This window comes from Nannospalax galili, unplaced genomic scaffold (assembly GCF_000622305.1).
Source record: "Nannospalax galili isolate Female #2095 unplaced genomic scaffold, S.galili_v1.0 scaffold768, whole genome shotgun sequence".
Taxonomy (NCBI): Eukaryota; Metazoa; Chordata; class Mammalia; order Rodentia; family Spalacidae; genus Nannospalax; species Nannospalax galili.
The window spans coordinates 7412259-7431578 of record NW_008360317.1 but is presented as its reverse complement, the minus strand read 5'-3'; the positions used below and the strand labels follow the sequence as shown (position 1 = coordinate 7431578).

The 19320-nt window shown below is 40.6% G+C and overlaps 1 protein-coding gene across 3 annotated transcripts in view; it reads right to left on the bottom strand.

Annotated features, from left to right (window-relative positions):
• Positions 1 to 19320, bottom strand: part of Flt1 (fms related tyrosine kinase 1) — a 170510-nt gene that overhangs the window by 73572 nt on the left and 77618 nt on the right. For 2 of the 3 annotated variants that reach the window (XM_029559611.1, XM_008825054.2), the window contains 3 exons: positions 18426 to 18540; positions 11031 to 11139; positions 4090 to 4398 (listed from right to left, as the gene is read on the bottom strand). In XM_029559611.1, the coding sequence (XP_029415471.1) occupies positions 4090 to 4398; positions 11031 to 11139; positions 18426 to 18540 (533 nt within the window). Of the gene's footprint in view, positions 1 to 174; positions 3927 to 4089; positions 4399 to 11030; positions 11140 to 18425; positions 18541 to 19320 lie in introns of those variants that run through there. The other variant, XM_008825055.3, reaches the window with a different exon arrangement.

Genomic DNA, 19320 nt, shown 5'->3' with positions numbered 1-19320 from the left:
TTATATTGATATTTATGAGGGTGTATTTGTGTCACTTTGTAACCTAAATTGTAAGGCAGCAGACCAAACAGGAAAATTCTTAAATTTTGAAAGCTTTATTGATTGCTCCCTTCCTCCATTCCCTTCCCAAATGCAAGCAACCAAAGGGGTTAATTCAAGAGGCAGAGGCACAGATTTGTAGGTTTTGCACTATATAATAGTACAAATATTGTATTTTATATTATTTTCTCTTAAAACATACAAATATGGTACAATTTATTTTAATAAAATGCCAACCAATATAGTACAACAAAATGAATTTAATACATTAAGATGCAATACATTATAATATTAAAATCCCACATAGGAGCCACAGTACCCCCAGGGCCCAATGAGTACAGTGTCTCTGCTTAATGAAGTAGTCAGTCAGTCCTGCTGATGAGTATACATTCTAGTGAGGCGGGGACTGGATCTGAAGCCCGAGGTGAAAGAACAAAAACCACTCCTAATGTCTTCCCTCCCTCCCAAATCCTCCTTTCCCCCTCTTGTTGAAAATCCTAGGATAGAAACCTCAAGAGTTTTGGCATGACTTACACATTCTGCATCACTGGTCTGAGCTTTCTCTGACCAGTTTTGATTCCTCATCTTAGTGTATTAACACGGGGAGAGCAGCTTAGGAGTGGTAACGCTACAAAGGGTGATGCAGTGCAATGGCCTTGATTCCACGTCCCTGCAGGAGTCTGCTGGGTCCCCACACCTTTCTCTTTAAATTCCTGCAGGAAAACTCTCAGGATCAGCATTTGTTAAAGCCATTTAGAAATCCCAGGTTAAAAAGTATCTTATCATATACCATGCTGAAGTAGTTAATGTGGTAGAGTTACTATCAGTTAGGAGATTGATCAATGATTTTGGTTTCCATAGCTTAACATTAGTCTTCTTGTTTTCTATAAAATAAAATCTGAAGGCGAAAGAGTGTAGAAGGAAGTGCCGACTAATGAAAGCTTCTTCAAGACTAGGGCAGACTGAATGACAGCAGTGCTCTTTTTGTCTCTTTCAAAAAGAGCATCTTTCCTGTCACCCTCACAGGCGGAACCATTACCACATTTCTGTGTTTGCGTTCTGTGCAATCTGTCAAACAGCTTTTCCTAATTGAAGATGCAGCCTCATATAGAACCTTCAATAGACACTATCTTGGGCTATATTTGTGCATTACAATTTTGACATTTTTACAACACACCAGTGAAACATGACAAGATAAAGAACAAAATCACATTACTCTTTAGTATCTTTTACAGTGCCAAGCCCCCTTTCACATATCTCTTTTAAAACTCAGACCCAGTGCACTGAGTTACACAGCTTCCTCCAGCACATTTTACTATTTCCAATGCATTAAATAGGATAAAATGATTTACCATTGCGTATGGGCCTTAAAAAAAGAAGTTTGAATATAGGGCCTATAAAACACAAATGATTTTTGTTGTTATAATTCATAACATCATCATCAGTACAAACAGGATTTACAGTCCCCTGACAAATAGAAAATAATACTCATATAGAAGAGAAGGTTTTATTTTAACAAAAATGTCACAAAGAACTTCCAAAGGGCCCTATTTGTACTATACAACCTTCATACAAGCAGCAAAAAAAGCTGCAAAATAAACAAGGAACTCTCAATTTAAATACAAGGCTCACATGAACACTCTGAAGCATACAGTGTTAGGGGTTATTCATGAAAAATGTTTTCTCTATATTAAATGTCTCATTTTTGGCTACTGTCTAAATGGACGCTCAACCTAAGAATCATGTTTTATTACATCTACTTCATTCATTGTATAATGTATTTTGACATTTTAAGTAAGAAAGGAGGAGGGAGCCCATACACACATTGGTAGCTATGGAGACCTACTTTCCCAAGTTTAACACAGTGTAGCTGATCCCTTCTACTAAGATAATCAGAATTAAGAGTATTTCTGCTGGTTATCAGTAGCCAAAGACAGCTGCCCACAGGGGCTTCTTTTCCTTTTCAGGTATGACCCCAGGTTACTGGCAGGTCCCAAGACCCTAAAGACATGGTTTCCTTTCTCTACTTGGATGGAAGGGGCAAAGGAGCCAGCCTCATACCCCTGCCCTTCTGCCAGCCTTATCTCTAGGCTCTTTTTCTCTCTCTTACCCTCACCTCGCTTCATACCCCAAAGAATGACAACAAAAGAGAATCCATATAACAGTTTCTTTTTAAAAAGAATTTTTCTGGAAGGGTTAATCACACAGTGAACAATCATTATTCTTTGGAATTCTTAAAATGATCTCTTGTAATACTAACATCCTCCCTTCCTCACAGGGAAGGAAACAGTAGATTTTGCATGTCTAGTTCACAGTTTTTTAAAGTGAGGGATCCCTAAATCTTTCCATTTGTTTTTTTAGCTTCCCTAAAAATTGAGGCCCCAAGTTCTTCTTAGTGGTGCTAAGGCATTGTTTCCTGAAGGAACACACTGCCTCGGAATGAACAAAGAGGCCAGGCCACAGAGCCATAGGTAAAACTTCTAGATACAATTGATTATTCTTTCCTCTGGGCTGACAACTTCCAGGTTACTAATTGTTTTCAGAGCATTTGGGGCTCCATAAAACTGGCATTTGGGGGAAATGCTATTGTTTACTCTTTCACACTTGACAAAAGCAATTCCCACGTGAAAGACAAGTTTAGCTCTGGGACAGAGTCTGTTACCTAAAGGAGGAAACAGGCTGGTGAGTTCCCAAGCTTGAAAAGTTGTCACACTGTCACCTCCTATTGAACTGCCCAGCCACCGTGTTTCTTAGCCACACTATTCATTATAGTTGGCTTTTCCCCCCTATAGTGCATGCAAGTCACATACAATGATCAATCATAAATGAAGACAGAACAATGCATATTAAATTGATGAAAAAGTACCTTCAAATGCAAGTTTAAGTAAGACATTATAATTGCTCTTGATTTTTTAAAGGCATGGATTTTTAAATAATTTTAATTCTGTTTCTGTAGTTTTGCCATTTCTTAATCCCCATTAAAATCCCATTAACATTTGTATATGGGGAAAGTGGATTTTTTTAAAAAATGGGTATATTTTTCAATGAACATCTAGAAGAATGAATTAAATCTCTAATCACAATAGCTGTTATTTCCTAGATGAACTGATTATGGACACCTTTGAATGCCAGTGGCATGATGGAGGTCTTTAAAGTAATACCCAGGATCCATGAATATTTAGAGTGAAGGCTTGCTGCACTCTACATGCCACTGGGAGTTGCCAGTCCAGTCCAGGGCAATGAGGAGCAGAGACTAGTTGTTGGACTCCCTACTGAGGAAATGACCGTACAATTACCTGCTAGGGACAGAGGAGTGTGGGGTTGACTCTTGTACTTTCATAATGGGACAGAGCTTACTCTCTGAATTATATCAACATCTTGCACACCTGGGACCCATTTTAGAAACTCCAGTTTAAGATCAATACGCTTAATGTAAAAAATAATATTTTCAAATAAATAAGCATTATAACTTGCTATCCAGGTACTATTTACAAGTCAAGAGCAAATGAAATAGTACAAAATAAAACCAGGTATAAGTCCGACAAAGACTCAAATTCAACTGTACTCATTCTGAGCTGGAAAATTAACTTATTTGTGTCCATCTTTGGCAGAAACCAGCATTTGCTTAAATTATTCAGTTTGTGCAGCTTCACACGTTAAAAATAAAAAGAGGTTGGCATCAAAGTGGAAGGAAAGGATCAGTCCCAAGTTGTTGTCTATCAGGCAGGAGAAGACAGAAGAGCAAACACAGAGAAGGCAGTGCAGGGATCCTCCAAATCCAAACGCGCACCAGGTCGCCCGAGAGCACCCCGGGCCAGCGGGCACTGGGGGCTCACTATTACGCTATCATCTCCGAACTCATTTTGGGAGGAGCATCTCCTCTGAGCCTGAAAGTTAGCAACAGTAACAATAAATCAAGATGATATGAGACAACTGTTACTTTTCAATGAGTCCTTTAATGTTTTACATTACTTTGTGTGGTACAATCATTCCTTGTGCTTTTAAATTTGGAGATCCGAGAGAAAACAGCCTTTTTGTTGCAGTGCTCACCTCTAATGATAACTTCTGTCTTCTGAAGGATTTCTTCCCCTGTGTATATGTTCCTGGCTCTGCAGGCATAGGTGCCCGAATCCTCCAAAGACACATTCTTGATGACAAGGTTCAGGGTGATGGAGTACTCTTTAATGATAGCCATTTTTTGCTTGCTCATGCTGTGGTGGATTGTTCTGTTGTTTACTTTCCGCAGCAGAATCCAAATAACGTCCTTGTACAGGAGCTTGTTGACTGTGCAGGACAGTGTCAGGTCCTCTCCTTCAGTAGGCATCTTTTCCAAGGTAACATGAAACCCATTGGGCACGTCTGTAAAATAAGAATGAAGAACTTAGATCACAGAGAACTCAGTGTCTCACACTGAGCTATTCTGGAACTGTGAGAATTAGTCCCACCAAATTCTCTGAGCACAAGCATTGAGAAGGACAAGTATTTTATCTTTTTGTGTTAGGGGAAGTGATCAAACAGAGCAGGAAGAGCCAGTGGAGGTCATCCCACAGGAAGTGGCACAGGAAATGCAAAGCAGGGACAGTTATTGGGACAATACCTTTTCCTCATTTGCCTAGAGTTGCTCTTCACAATGAAATGTTTTTTCTAACTTGGAATCAGAACCCTGCTTACCATTTCTTTATCATGTACTGTCCTCCTATTGCTAAGCTGATGTTTGAATAGAGCAGAAGAGAAAAGTAATTTGAGAGCAATTTGTACTAAAACCCAAAGATGTGTATACAGGCACACTAGCTCGAAGTACACCTTACAAGTGAGTGTAGGAAGCTAGTCAGACCAGTCAGTGCCAGCCCTGAGTCGGTGCCATCCCCGAGTGGCCGCTCCTCCACAGTGGCCTCCTCCCCACCCTTCCTGAACTGTCCCAGCTCTCTGCTAGCCCCATGGGCCAGAGGACGACATCCATCCAGACTCCATACATGGAGCTGGTTCTATTCTGACACAAAAGACAAATATTTCTTCTAAAAATGCAGACACATCTGGAACTATCTCCAGATTCCAAAATGGCAACTGATTTTAAAAGGAAAGTTTGGGGCTGGGAGTATATATCTCAGTGGTAGAAGACTGTCTAGTATGAATGAGGTCCTGAGTGTGATTCCCAACACCCCAAGGGGGAAAAAAAATGTATTTACTCTAAAAATGTTCTGAGGAGTGAAGTGTGGTATGCATGCCTGTAATCTAAGCACTTGCGAGACAGAGGAGGCAGAAGGAGGAGTTCCATGTCACTTCAGTTACACTGTAAGTATGAGAATAGCGTGGGCTACATGAGACACTGTCTCAAAAACAGCAATGAAAAATACTTCTGAAGGTGATGGCGTCACTGAAAGCCATTCTGTTTGGTGTGAATTCTCACCATCTCTCAGGTCCACTAAGGACCCAGATGCAAACCTGCGCACCAGCACCTCAGCAGTCCTCCCAAGACTGTCATTTGAGTGTCATTTTGAACCACACACTGGAGGGGTTTTTTAAAAAAAATTTTTAGTTTATGTGTATGAGTGTATTGTCTACATGTAGGTAAGTGCACTCGTGTCGTACAATGATGGAGGAAGACAGAAGAGGCTGTTGGATCCCCTGGAACTGGAGTTAAGGACAGTTGTTAGCTGCTATGTGGGTGCTGGGATTCGAACCCTGGTCTTCTATGAGAACAGCCAGTGTTCTTAACCACCGAGCCATCTCTCCAGCCCACACTGGAGGGTTTTTTTTAAATCACTGACTACTGGCCCTGAACTGACTTATTCTCAATATCCTCCCATTGCTACTGGGATGCATCTATATTGAGTAAAGAATTTGGGCCAACATTTCACAAAGTGCTTTGAAGATGAAAAGCACTGTGTTATGCTGTTATTATTATTATCCTCTGCACACAAAGCAATAAAGAAACCTTTAAACCTTAAGGGACAATAGTCCAAAATTAGATATCATATCAACTCTTTCCTAAATCTCACTTTGCTTGTTTTTCTGATTTTTCTGGCTTTGGCTTTATTATAAAATGTCACGTCTGAAGAAATGCCAAAGTATTCATTTGAAACCTAGAAGCAGGGGGTAACAGAGGCCTGCAAAGCGATGGTGGTTAGGGAGAAACGAGGCTAGTGGAGTCTTTCCTGCTATACAATGAAAAGTGCCAGAAGATGCAGCAGCAATTGCCAGTCATTTAGAACCTAATAATAAGGTGTCAGAAATAGCTGCTCTAATTCAGCGTCTTTTTACATTTTGGATACGTTCCAAGTGGGGCGAAATATATTCCTTATCATCTTTCACACAGAGACCAGAGCAAAGAGCTCTGCACTGGCTGCAGGCAGACCATGTCTTAAGACCACAGCCCTTGTATTTAGGAGGCCTTGTTCTGGTGGTTGGAACCCAGGGAGCCCAGTCACACCATTGAGTTCATGTAGAGAGTTTCTATTTACTTTAGTGATTTGAAACTTCCTGTGGAAATAGCTCACAGGTTTCCTGATGGAAGATTTTGTTTATCTTTGCCAAGCACCACCAGGAATCTCAAAATAAAATGCATTTAGTGACATTGGGAAATCAGGGAGATAAGGCAGTGCCGTTCCTGTTTCACCCTTAGAGATTGCTCACACGCCCATAGTCATGGAGTGCCAGCAAAACTGCAAAACACACCCAAGGAAGAGAAAAGAACCAGATCCATCCTGAAGTCTGCTCTTGTGCGGGGACACACTTATTGAAGACATCAGACACCTCTTAGCCAAGACTGTCTGTTTCTCAATGTAACATCCTTTGGTATTTTCTTTTGATTTCATGGAAGAAAGACAACAAATAAAATATACTCAACTGCTTAATGAAGCCAGAAGGATTTTCTCCTTAATTCATTTTTTTTTTTTTGTCTGAGTACAAAACAGACTTCTAATTCTACAAGTAAGAAGAGGCCATCCCACACAGTATCTGTGGCACATTCAACACGATTACCATCATCAAATAACATTCATCCATCTATTGTGTGCATGAACAGTCTCCCGAAAGGTTAAGGAGCTGAGCCAGCCCTCTCAGAAGACATGTTCAGCCTTGTGTAAAAAGAGCAGGCCTATCTATACAGGGGCACATGTGGGATGGGCATTTTGACCTGACTGGGACACTCCACACAGAAACTGAAAAGGGTGAGGCCCTCTCATTTACTAAGGGGAAATGTGGAACATTTTACTTCCACTGAAGAATGCCAGTAACAGTCCCTGAAAGAACATCATGGTTACTGGAAAGCTTTACTTAAAAGTGAAGAAGTGAGCTCTAAAGTTAGAAGGAGATACCATCAAAGAGGCCAGTGGCCACAGCTAGCCAGTTCTCACTGTGGAAGGAAAAGCTACATATTTTAAGAAAAGGTAACATAATTACAATGAACATCAAGGGGCTGGAGAGATGGCTCAGAGGTTAAGAGCACTTGCTGCACTTGCAATGCAACTGGGTTAAGTTCCCAGCACCCACGTGGAGGATCTGACGCCCTTGGCCTCCTCAGGTTCCTGCATGTACATGGTGCGCATACAGGCACACACACATATGTATAAAAATAAGTAAAATGGGACTGGAGAGATGGCTCAGCAGTTAAGAGCACTGACTGCTCTTGCAGAGGACCTGCGTTCGATTCCTAGCACCCACATGGCGGCTACGAACCCTCCTTAACTCCAGTTCCAGGGGAATCTGAAGCCCTCCTCTGACCTCCACGGCATTGCACGACACAGGTGCACTCACATACATGCAGGCAAGACACTCATACACATAAAATAAAAATAATAAAATAAGTAAAATGAGGATCAATAATGATCCAAATCTAGATCTTTAGAACATTAAAAGGTTAGATAGCTGTGGATGGGAGTGTTCCTAGGAATTGAGAGCTCAGGGCCTCTTAATATGATATTTTACCACTGAATTACAGCCTACACAGCCCTACACAGTCACTTTTAAAGTGTTGTGCAGGGCCAAGTACAAACACTACATACACATTCGTTTTCTTTTTGCTGTTCCCAGAAAATAGACATGTAAGGTTCAAGATTCCTAGAAGTATTTAGTCTTATCTATAAAAGAAATAAATCTTGGGATAAGATTTGATAAGTAAAATCAAATCCTTTTAGCTAAAAGTAAATAGTGAAATGTAAGCAATTCAATGTATCATTGATCCAAACGCAAACTTTTCAGGGCTGGTAGAAAAGTGTTATTAAGAGAAAGCATATTCTAGGCAATGGGGGCTGGGTGAGCTGAAGTGTGTTCAGTTTTGTTTTGTTTTGAGACAGGGTCTCACTATGTATCCCTGGCTGTTCTGGAACTCACTATGTAGACCAGGTTGGCCTTGAACTTAGAGAAATTTGCCTGTGTCTCGAGAGTGCTGGGATTATAGGTGTGTACCACCACCACACCTGGCCTGTGTTCAGTTTTAAGATCAAAGCTCTTGAATTTCCAGAAATGCTAATGAGCTTCCAAGAATCATGTTTGAAGCAGGTAAGCATGCCTTTCCCCTTCACTCTCAGCATGTTTTCTCCCAGGACATCGCTCAAATTCAGGCATGAGGTGTCTTGCCTTGGGCCTCTAGATGGCTCAGTTTTGACTGGACCCCTCCTTAGAATGTGAAGCATCTATGAGTCAAGGCGGTATGCCCACCCTGAACCCACTCCACTCCAGACAATGCTCAGGGGGTATGGGGGTCCCAAAATTCCTAGAAATGATGATCCTAAATTTGCCTCCAGACTGGCTCAGGTTCTTCTTCTTAGGAGGGCTGGCTGAGATCACTTGTCAGTGTGCATACTGATAGGTTAGCCTGAGAAGCGGCCAAAGAAAGGCTCTGTGAAGGGCCTCGGCAGGGGGGGCAGATGTGGGCCTGGATATGGCAGATGTGGGCAGATGTGGCCATAGGTGCGTGCACAGCCTCTTGCTCACAGGGACACAGTGAGGGGCGAGCCAGTCCTGCTGCTCTGCCCACTGCTGCTGTAGTCTACTCTGCATCTTTGAAAAGCCCCCAAACTCTAACCCTGTCCTGGCTTTCTAGGTCCTCCTGAATATATTTTTGATCTTGGGAAGCTGAAACATATTAAAGGCTTTTTGGAAGACCTTAGGATTTGTCAGTGGCTGAAGAGAGGTTTGTTGCCCCCACTACACTCTGCTTTGGCTCTGAATGCATTAGGGCAAGTTCAGCCTCTTCTTTATCTGTTCAAATTCTCCTCCAGTCTAGTGCCCCTCAAATTCTGTTTCCGTCTCAGAGGCTTAGAGCTGACTATCCAACACGGTACCCTTTTAGCTACACGTGGCTTTGGAGTACTTGCTAGTGTCTTTTGTGACTGAAGGCCTGAATTTTATTCCACTTATTTTATTTAAATATTAATTTGTTAAATATCTTAATTAATTAAATTGTTGAACACAAGGCTGGGGGTATAGCTCAGGGGTAGAACACCTGCATAAGGTCTTGGGTTCAACCACCAAAACCCCTCAAATGTTGACTAAATGCTAAGATTATAATATTTTAGATATACTGGATTAAATAAAATTTTATTCTGTTAAATGTGCAAGCACCAGAAAAATTTCAGTTATGTCTGTTGGACAGTGGTGATGCTATAGAATAAATTCATCTGTCACATTACTTCCTCAAACACACATTTTGAGTCTAGGAGATGTGTAAGTTAACATTTCCTCATCTTCCTCCTAGAAACATGCAGGGCTGGGCTGATGTCTCTTCAAGTGTTCAGTACAGTCTTGAACTGTGCTACTTCACAGTGAGTGCCATTAACTGTTGCAAGCTTGCTGAATGTTCAAAACAGAATGAATTGCTCTATTTTTTTTTTTTTGTCTTCTAAACCATACTTATACTGACCATGGATTCAGATAGTAACTTGTTTCCAACCAAGTATAAGAACAGTGCAGTGTAGTTAGTCCAAGTCAACTGGATTTACTTGAGAACTAATCTGGGTGAAATCTCTGTGAGAATCCTTCCTGAGGAAAGGCCTTTCCTGCTGGGAGCGGAGGGGTATTTTCCCTTCCATCTTCTGTAAGGTGAGAAGAACCCGGGACTGCCTAGGTCTAGAGTCACTCTGTTGTGACTGGAGGACGAAGAGGTGCTGTCTGGCCCTGACTTGTGAGAATCTCCTTCAGGGTGTCTTCCAGTCTCCCATGGCCCAGCTTCTTTGGGACTTGGCTCACGTGCCAAAGGCTCCTGTCAGTCAACGACCCAATGGTCTCATGAAATGAGTCCTGTCTCTTTCTTTTTAGAGACTTCTAGGCAATGTCTGCAGCCTGTCCCATGCAGTGCAAAATTTCCAGAGGGTTGGCAAACTGCCCAGGTTTCCTCAGAAATTGGGGGAGTGTGGAGCCAGGCAATTGTTTTAATACTTTGAGCTACTTACTTCCTTCCTGTACCCATGGAGGGGCATGGGGAGTGCCATTCGTGTACCTTGCAAGTTTTAAGATCTGCAGTGGCCATCATATTTAAAATTGAAAATTCTTAAATGTTCAAAAATAACCCACTAATTATTACTGACAAAGCTCAGCTTCAAATTTTTATAGGAGAGTCTCATTCCCCCCAAAGGTCTGAATTACTTCAACCATGGACTTCTAAGCTTAAAAAAAATATGGTGCCATCACAGGGACTATAACAGGTCTCCACAAGTGTGACTGAACAGCCGCTGAGTGCCAGACCCTCTGCTGGGTCCTGAAGGGAGTACGAAAGTGAGCATTCGAGATCCCAAATTTAGAATCCAGTCTGGGAAGGAGACACAGAAATAACTTGAGAATTCAGGGAAATAACCCTTCAGAAAGCCAATGATATTGTAGAATTCTATTCCTGTGAGCAAGGATGAAGGTACTCAGAGCTTGACAATTCTGTAGAACGTTTTTATTAAAAAAAAAAATAGACTCAAGATCTAAGTGCAGTAAAAGCCAACAGGGAACAGAGATTGAGGTTACCTACCCTGTCTTTGTGGGTAGAGTCCGTATGTATAGCTTACCTGTGACATAAAAGCTTATGTTTCTTTCCACAATTCCTATTTTATTAAAAGCCTTGCAACTGTAGATTCCAGAAGTTCTAGAGTCAGCCACAACCAAGGTGCTAGCCGTCTGCAAAAGAAAGAGAAAGTTGAGCTAGCGAGAGGATGAAAAGCTGGTTAAGCAGACCTAAGTAGCTCTGAGGGAAAAGTGATTCAGCTATTCCATTCATTCAGCAGAGAGACTGTTGCAGGGGTGGTGGTTACCAGAACGCTTTCTCCTTGTGGAGCCCCAGCACGAATAGAAAAATAACAGGAAAGCAGGTCCTCAGGAGACCGGAGCCCATGACATCCGACTTGTATGAGGGCTTCAGGCTTATCTTGGGCTGCTGGCATAACAATTACAGACCTGAAGTCGAGGTGTGGGATTGCACGTCCCACCTCACGAGGTGGTCAGTTCACGTCAGTGAGAGGAACAGGTGAGGCTGAGGCCTTTCCTTGTTTGGGTGACCCAAGAGCACGGATGCCAACTGGTAACAAGAGGTTTCTGTGCTGTTTGGTTGTGTGGTGGGCATGTAAAGTGAGCAAGGACAGAAGAGAGGGAGGCTCAACTATTTCTTGTTTGTGTCAAAGGATGTGGCATGCAGCCCCTGTTGGTCTTGAAGGAATTGAGAGGCTGAAAAGTTCAAACAGATGGTGGTGGTAGTGGTGGTGTGTTTATAAACTATGCATTTCTCAGTGCTTTAATTCTTCACCTACAAAAGGAAGATACAAACTGTGAGTTGTTTCATGAGATTTTAGTGCTGCTCTTTGGCAACATTGTCCCTAAATGGTTGTCAAGTTGGTATGAACTTGAAAGCACTTTTCAAACTACAATGTCTACTAAGGAATGAAGCAAAAATTTAGATGGCTTAATGACTTCCGTTGCTTCCTGAGTAATCTGGAACAAACTGTTGCGCATTCTGAAATTTACCTTACATAAATAGATAATGCCTATATGAAAAATGTTTAAAAGGTATTCTTTAATGCTTTGGATTACATATACACACATACATGCTGCCTATGTCCCAAGACACAAATAACGTGTCATGGGCTGTAAGATTTTGGGGGTTGTTTTGTTGCTTCTGGAAAAGTTGGGTGTCTTAGCTCAAGATAAAGTTGACATAACGTGAGGCTGTCATGTGCTCAGGCACTTTCCCAAGCACTGAGCATTTTCACAAATGTTCAGTCTTTGGGAAGGGTCTTAATAGTTTCTGAACTATTAAGTAACGTGGTTGGCACTTTATTTGTGGTTTCTTATCTCTTCTGAGAAATTAAGGCATATCTCTCTTTAGTCTACAGATCAAGAAGACTAAAAACACACCCTACATTTTTTATATTATTTTTTATTTTATTTTATGTGTATGAAGGTATTGCCTGCATGCATGCATGTGCAGTCATGTCATGCAATCCAAGGTTAGAGGGCATTGGATCCCCTGGAAGTGGAGTTATGGATGGTTGTTAGCCACCGTGTGGGCATTGGGAACTGAATCCAGGTCCTCTGCAAGAGCAGCCAGTGCTCTTAACCACTGAGCCATCTCTCCAGCCCCCACACTCTACATTTTTAAGTCATCAGGTTCCTTTCTCCCCGCCCCCCACCAAATGCTTTCTCCTTTGTTGGAAGTATCTGCCTAATTACATCTACTTATATATTCTTTGTGTATTATTGAAATTTTGGTAATGAAAAGGGCTGTAATCTGCGGTATTTTTCCTTCAATTTAGCTGACGTTTACCCAGTGATTGTCAAGGCACAGCCGGATGCTCCTAGGGAGACAGAGATGTGCAAGCACTCCTTGCTTGTAAACTTTTAAGGTGTTCAGAATCATTTCCATGCTTAGAGCCCCAATATATATTTCTCTTTTGCAAGGGAACACAATACCAAGGCAAATGACTAGTGGAGAAGAGTTCAAAGAAAGCTCAAATATCTATTTTGATTGTTAATTTTGATGAAGGGTGGGGATTTTTAAGTTCTGATAGCCATCTCCTTTTAATTATTATACACACCAACAAGATTCCAGAGTTGTTATGGCTCAGTAAATAGGTAGAAAACTCATTTTGGTTGACTTGAGAGTATATGAAATTTTGGACAGTCACTACCTGCCTCTGTGAGTCATGTTTGGACTTTTGTTAAAGCTGGTTTTTTTTTTTGCTGAACTGAGAACAAGAGCTGAGTTTCGTAGTAAGGGGAAGTGAACCTACATGTCTACATCTGTCATGTTTAAGAGCTGTGCACGTTGTCTGGGGTGGCTGCAGCCATTTTAGAGGCTCCAAGAATTTTTGTATAATCAGAAAATAGAGTTGAGGTACTCAGAAATGATATGAATCTATGTCATTATGACAGACCATGGAGATAGTAATATAATTCAAAAATTCTTTGTCTGAATGATGCCTCCCAAAATAAGGTACCTTATCCACAGTCAGGCTTCCTCCAGAATTTACCTCACTAAAGTTTCTGATAAGGTAGAAGAAGGAATTGTGTTGTAAGCAGCGTGTATCATTTCTCTTTTCTGGGCCCTTGAATGTACTGGACAGCATTATCTCATTTAATCTTCTCTTTAGCCCTGTGAGATAAGGGCATCAGCCTATTGAACCAGCTAGGCAACTGAGGCTTATAGAGGCTAAGTGGTTAACCCAAAGACTGCAGAGACCACAGACAGGCCTGGGCAGAACTTTGGTCTTGGTGTGTCTAACTCTAGAACCTGTGCTCTCAGTCTCTGTGTCAAATTGTGTTTCCCACCGAAACTGTACACTGAATAACACAGGCCAATTGATTAAGTTCTGTCTACTATTTGATTGGTTTTTCCTTGAAAGCTATAGCCTCTTTAGTCCGCAGCATTGGGTTATATACATGAAATGCTACTGTATACAGAAAGGCTGCTTTCCTTCTTTGATAGAATTTCATATAAACTCAAGTTTTCTTCTTCGTTTTTTTTTTTTTTTCCCCAAGTGATATTGTTTGAAAATGTGATTGGTGAATGAGAAGGTCGTAATTAAAGAGAACAGTTTTGTTTTTTTTTTTTTACAATAGGTGAAACATAAATCTTATGACCAACTATATTCATTTCTAGAATACTTTTCTGGAGAATATGATTTTAAGCTATAAATTTAAACATTTTCTCATAAAGATACTTGACAATATAAGCCAGGCAAGGTCAGAGAAGAACTTAAGTTTAGTAGCTGCAGTTGGATTGGAAGACAACTCCTCATAGGACAGTGAGTACAGATGCATGAGGGCCAAACCTGATCCCTGAGACCCACAACCAAATACCATTGTTTCAAAGGGAAAAAATAAAAATAGCCTAACAGTTGGAACACCAAATTATCCCTTCATGCTTTAGAAGAGAAAGTGCCAAGGATCTGAGTTGTAACAGATGTTTGGGGTTATAATCATTTATTTTATAGGGCATACCAAAAGAACATCTCAAGGCTGTCTGCTTGCATTTGCCCTATAATTTGTTTTCATTCTCTACAACTGAAAACAAATGGAAGAGAACTGAGGACTAGGATGAGAGCGGAAGTGCTAAAATATAATTCGGGTGTTCAAACTTGAATCACTAGAGAGACAGAGAATAACAATTCTTTCACATTTTCTTAAATTTCACACTGGCCTTCTATAGAGGAGAACACAAGAACTTACAACATTAAAAGTCCCCTTCTGTTGATCGACTATTTAGGGGTAAGCAGCTTCAAGGAGAGCTTTCTAGTCTACTGTGATCCTACACTCTTACAGACTCATCTGTTACTCACATTCTCTGTGCACTTTTCTATGACACTCAGGGACACTCATGAAAGCTGTCATCAACTACTGTAAGTTTGGATTTCTTCATGTTCCTTCCTTCCTTCCCTCTTGCTAAACCTTTAGTAATTCACTTCCACAATGTCGTTTGAACCTCAAGAAATAGAATGAATGGGGTGATGTGTCATTCAGTCTAATTTCCAGAATTAGTTTTTTAAAAATCTATTTATAGAACAGTGATTTTAATCTCAGATGTTTCTAATATAGCTTTCCTTTAAGTATTTCAGGGAGAAGTAGTAGATGTACAGAAAGAATCTAAAATTGGCCTAGAGTGGCATGTTAGAACCAATTGATGGGAAAGCAGAGGTGAGAATTAGAAAAGATTGGGGGCCATGTGGGAGCTGTGTGGGAACTGGTTCACAAGCCACGGCTCTGCAGTTAGTGCAATAACTGCTCTGTGGAGTGCCCCCAAGTCTCCCTGTGCCCTCAAATGAGTTCATGGAAATGTCAGCATAGCAGTAAGGCTGTCACTATTCTCCAGCTTCACAGAGTTGATACAGGGTTCTGTGAACTTCCAATTTCTTATCCACTAGCCCCCAAACCTGATGATATGAACATTTGAACAATATGAAAATTCTACATTTACTTTTAGTGACTCCAGTTGATGACTTGAATGTTACAAATGTATGCCAAACCTTGCTGTTAAGGAAACAATTTTATTTCCCTCTATACCCTTCACTGAGCCAAACAATATCAACAAACCTACGTCCCTGAAATCTACTAGGGATCCCATTTAAGTGTTCCTCTAACTCCCGTCCAACCAAGGCAAAGCACTGCAGAGCAAGCAAAGTGACTATGGGTAAAGGATCATTGTGGGACTTTAATGTGCTTTTTTTTTGAGACAGGGTTTTCTTGTAGCCTCAGCTGGCCTAGAACTTGTTATTATGTACACCAGGCCTCAAACTCACAGAGATCTGCCTGTTTCTGCCTCCTCAGCACTGGGAGTAAAGGCATGTGCCACCATGCTCGGCTTTAACATACTTTCTAAAAATGTACAAAAAAGAGAATAGATTTAATTGTAAAGAACACTGCATGTGAGTTAGAAATAGCAAAATTCTGCTAGCTACCATCAAATGAAGAGCTTTTTCTACATAAAATGTATATTAGTTAATGCAAAAAGTAAAAGTAGATTCTCCTAAATTCAGAACATGAAACCAACTATTTATTTCAGTATGATATGTTAGTACCAGCTGATTAAAGAATCTTTATGTATATTTCAACTTATTTTCAAAAGAACATTAAAAGTTTGATAATGCAAATAAATATTTAGTAAATACTCTTCACTGTATATGACTGCAACCATTTGGGAAACTTGACTAGGGTATATATGGCAGCCATTTTGTCGAAGTAGCAGCACAGGGCCTTCTTGAAATGCTATTCCATCTTTGCAACAGGAAGCTAGATAGGGCCTTCTTGAAATGCTATTCCATCTTTGCAACAGGAAGCTAGATAGACTAAGTATCACTAGCTCCACTTCTTTGAAGGAGAAAGCTCCAGGTGAGAGAAATGGACAGATCTACATTTGATTTTACAGAGGAGCTTGATCCCAATGTGGGCCAGCTGGTACATGTGCTGACTGCACACAGAAGTCCACGTTGGAGATCTTTCGCTTACCTACAGAACTGCAAGTCAATACATTTATTTCGAACCCACGTGGAGAATTAGAAATCTTTTTAATCTCAACCAGGTTTTAATTCTACTGACACCAATTTTAACAGGCATCACATGGAGTCAAGTTGTTATACGAGTTCAAGTTCATCAGAAATTGCAACCATTTTTTTCACACTCCATGTTACTTCTTTAGTTAATTATTTTTATGTGTCTGAATGTCTTGACTGCATATATGTAAATGGACCACATGCATGCAATGCCCATGGAGGCCAGAAGAGAGCATCAGATCCCCTGGAGCTGGAGTCACAGATGGTTGTTAGTCACCATGAAGGTGCTGGAAACTGAACCCAGGTCCTCTCTAAGAGCAGCAAGTGCTTTTAACTGCTAAGCCATTTCTCCAGTCCTTCCATTTTATTTCTTACTGAATATTTTTTTGTAGAGAAGATGACAAAATAGACCATCATGATCATGATCATACACCTGGATGGACAGGAAGAGGCTGCAATGAATGGACATCACTAAAGAGCATCTGGAAATTTTGTTAGTTCTGGTAGCAGAACAAATTTGCTGTCTAGTGCTAGTGAACAATTGCCACCCAAATCAAATGTCCAAGTTTGGGACATTCAAATGGGATGAAGTGTTTCTAATAGTAAGAAAACTATGTAAGACTATACTCTTATCTATTATCTAACTATTATTATCTAAATATACATTAAACTCTTTCACCAATAGATACATTGTGGAACTTTTCTTGCTCTTGTTTAGTTGGTTAAAGAAAAAGAGTTATAAATCACACCATCTATTACTATAGCTATAAAAACTTTTCCTAAATCCTTGGCAAATGATTGCTGATACTGTCATAGAAATCATGAACGCTTTAATCTCTATGCCATGAGAGCTGAGTTTTTAATAGTGAGACTTTAGTTTGAATTTCTTTGCCCTTTTTAGCTGTGTATCTTTGGGCTACTAATGTTTAAAATGGAGAAAACCATTCTGGCTTGTCAAAAGATGCTGTTGCATTAGCATATACCAAAAGGTTTCAGATAATGAAAAATGCAGAGGTCTTTTGTTCTACCTGTTACAGCCTATATAGAGAATGGTGTATCTGCTTTTTCATCTTCTAATTCAAGGACACCACAGAATACACAGATACTGTAAGTCTAACCACACTTGAGCAGACCATGTGTTTATACTGACAATCTACTCCAAATCAAGATACCTATGTGTAAATAGACATTTTGGCAAGGAATTATTTGATTTTTTTTTTTTAAACATTGCTACCCATGACTGACAATAGCAGATTTGCAAACATACTCTCCTGGTTCATGGGGTATCAGCTACTGCCTAGGCTCAGAGGAGGTCAGGAAGTAGAAAAGGAATGGCAAAGAGTAGCAGGGAGAGGTAGGTGCACGGGACCTGGTGAGGCTGGCAAATCCGATAGACTCTGTGCGTTCACACACTCAGTCTAGGCTTTTCCTGACAGGGATAGAAGGAAAGGCATGATATTGTATGAGATGGAAAACCTGAATTTTGGTCTGAAGTCTTTTCCTGGCTTTTGTTTACTGAGATCCCACTTTATGTTAGTGATTTTAAGGCCTGGTCATATGGTAGAACCACCTGGGAAACTCGTGTGGGCTCCAGGCCCCACTTCAAAGATATGAATACAGCACTAGCTGGAAGAAGATCTAATGCAAAGCTAGGATGGAGAGCCTTGGGTATGTGTGAGCTCAGTGTTCAAGGGGCCGCTCTACCCATTCATTAAGAACAAGTTCTGTCAATCTTAGAACTGGAGAATGCAGTTGGGGAAATACAGCAACTCGAGTAACTGTAATGTGCCGCTTCATGAAGACATACCTTGGAGGTCTTTCTCTGAATTTTGAGCATTTGAATTACTTCTGGTTCCAATAAACTTAGAACTAGGAGCTGAGAGTATGTTCTAAAAATATCCCAAAGCTCATCTTTATGAACAGTACCTTATTTGTTCCTTCTATTACTGCTGTGCGCTCAGTGATGCTCTCAATTCTGTTTCCTATGTTGCTGTCAGGATTCAAGATAAAGGATTCTTCATTATTGGAACAAAGGTCATACCTATTTAAAAAAAGGAAGTTATTATAATGTTGCTTTCAGCACAGAACAGCGGAGGTGACGAGCGAAATGGAAACTATTAGAGATGTCCTCAGATAACAAAATCACAAACTTTTATGTGCATCTTCTTTGCTCTAGTTCCCCCCCGCCCCCCTGTACTCTGAACCTAAAATTAGAAGATGTATTTGCCCAGTACGAAGACACTCCAGCAGAACCAGGCCATGTGTTCTCCCTGGTCTAAATAGTGATGAAAACACATAAATTAGGAAATTTAATGTCTGGATTTTAATTAGTTCCTAGGGTGGAAGTAACATGAAAATATGGGTGAGACGGTGTATGAAATTATGCTAATGAATAGTAACCTCGAGGAAATAAAGGCATTTCACATATGCACAGGTGGGCTTTTAAGTCAAAATATTCAGTTATACAGCTACTTTTTTCCCCCAGAGCTAATTAGGTGCCTATGGAAATAAACATCTTGGAGTAGTTAATTCAACAATTTCTTTCTAAGTTTGGGGATTAAGACAGAAAACTCTAACTTCTCAGGCTTCAAGTGTTTGTTTATAAAAGATGAAATCTCTCTCTTTCCCTTTTTAAGTATTTCATCATCTTGCCATCTGGACTAGAACTTTTGGTGATCAGAAAGCTTGCTGATCTGATCACAAGTTTGTGTATCAGGCAGATTCTAGAGATTTTTCAAATGAGGAGGATTTTTAAAGCCCAGTTTTGGGCCTGGCATAGTGGTGTACACCTTTAATCCCAGCACTTCGGAGGAAGAGGCAG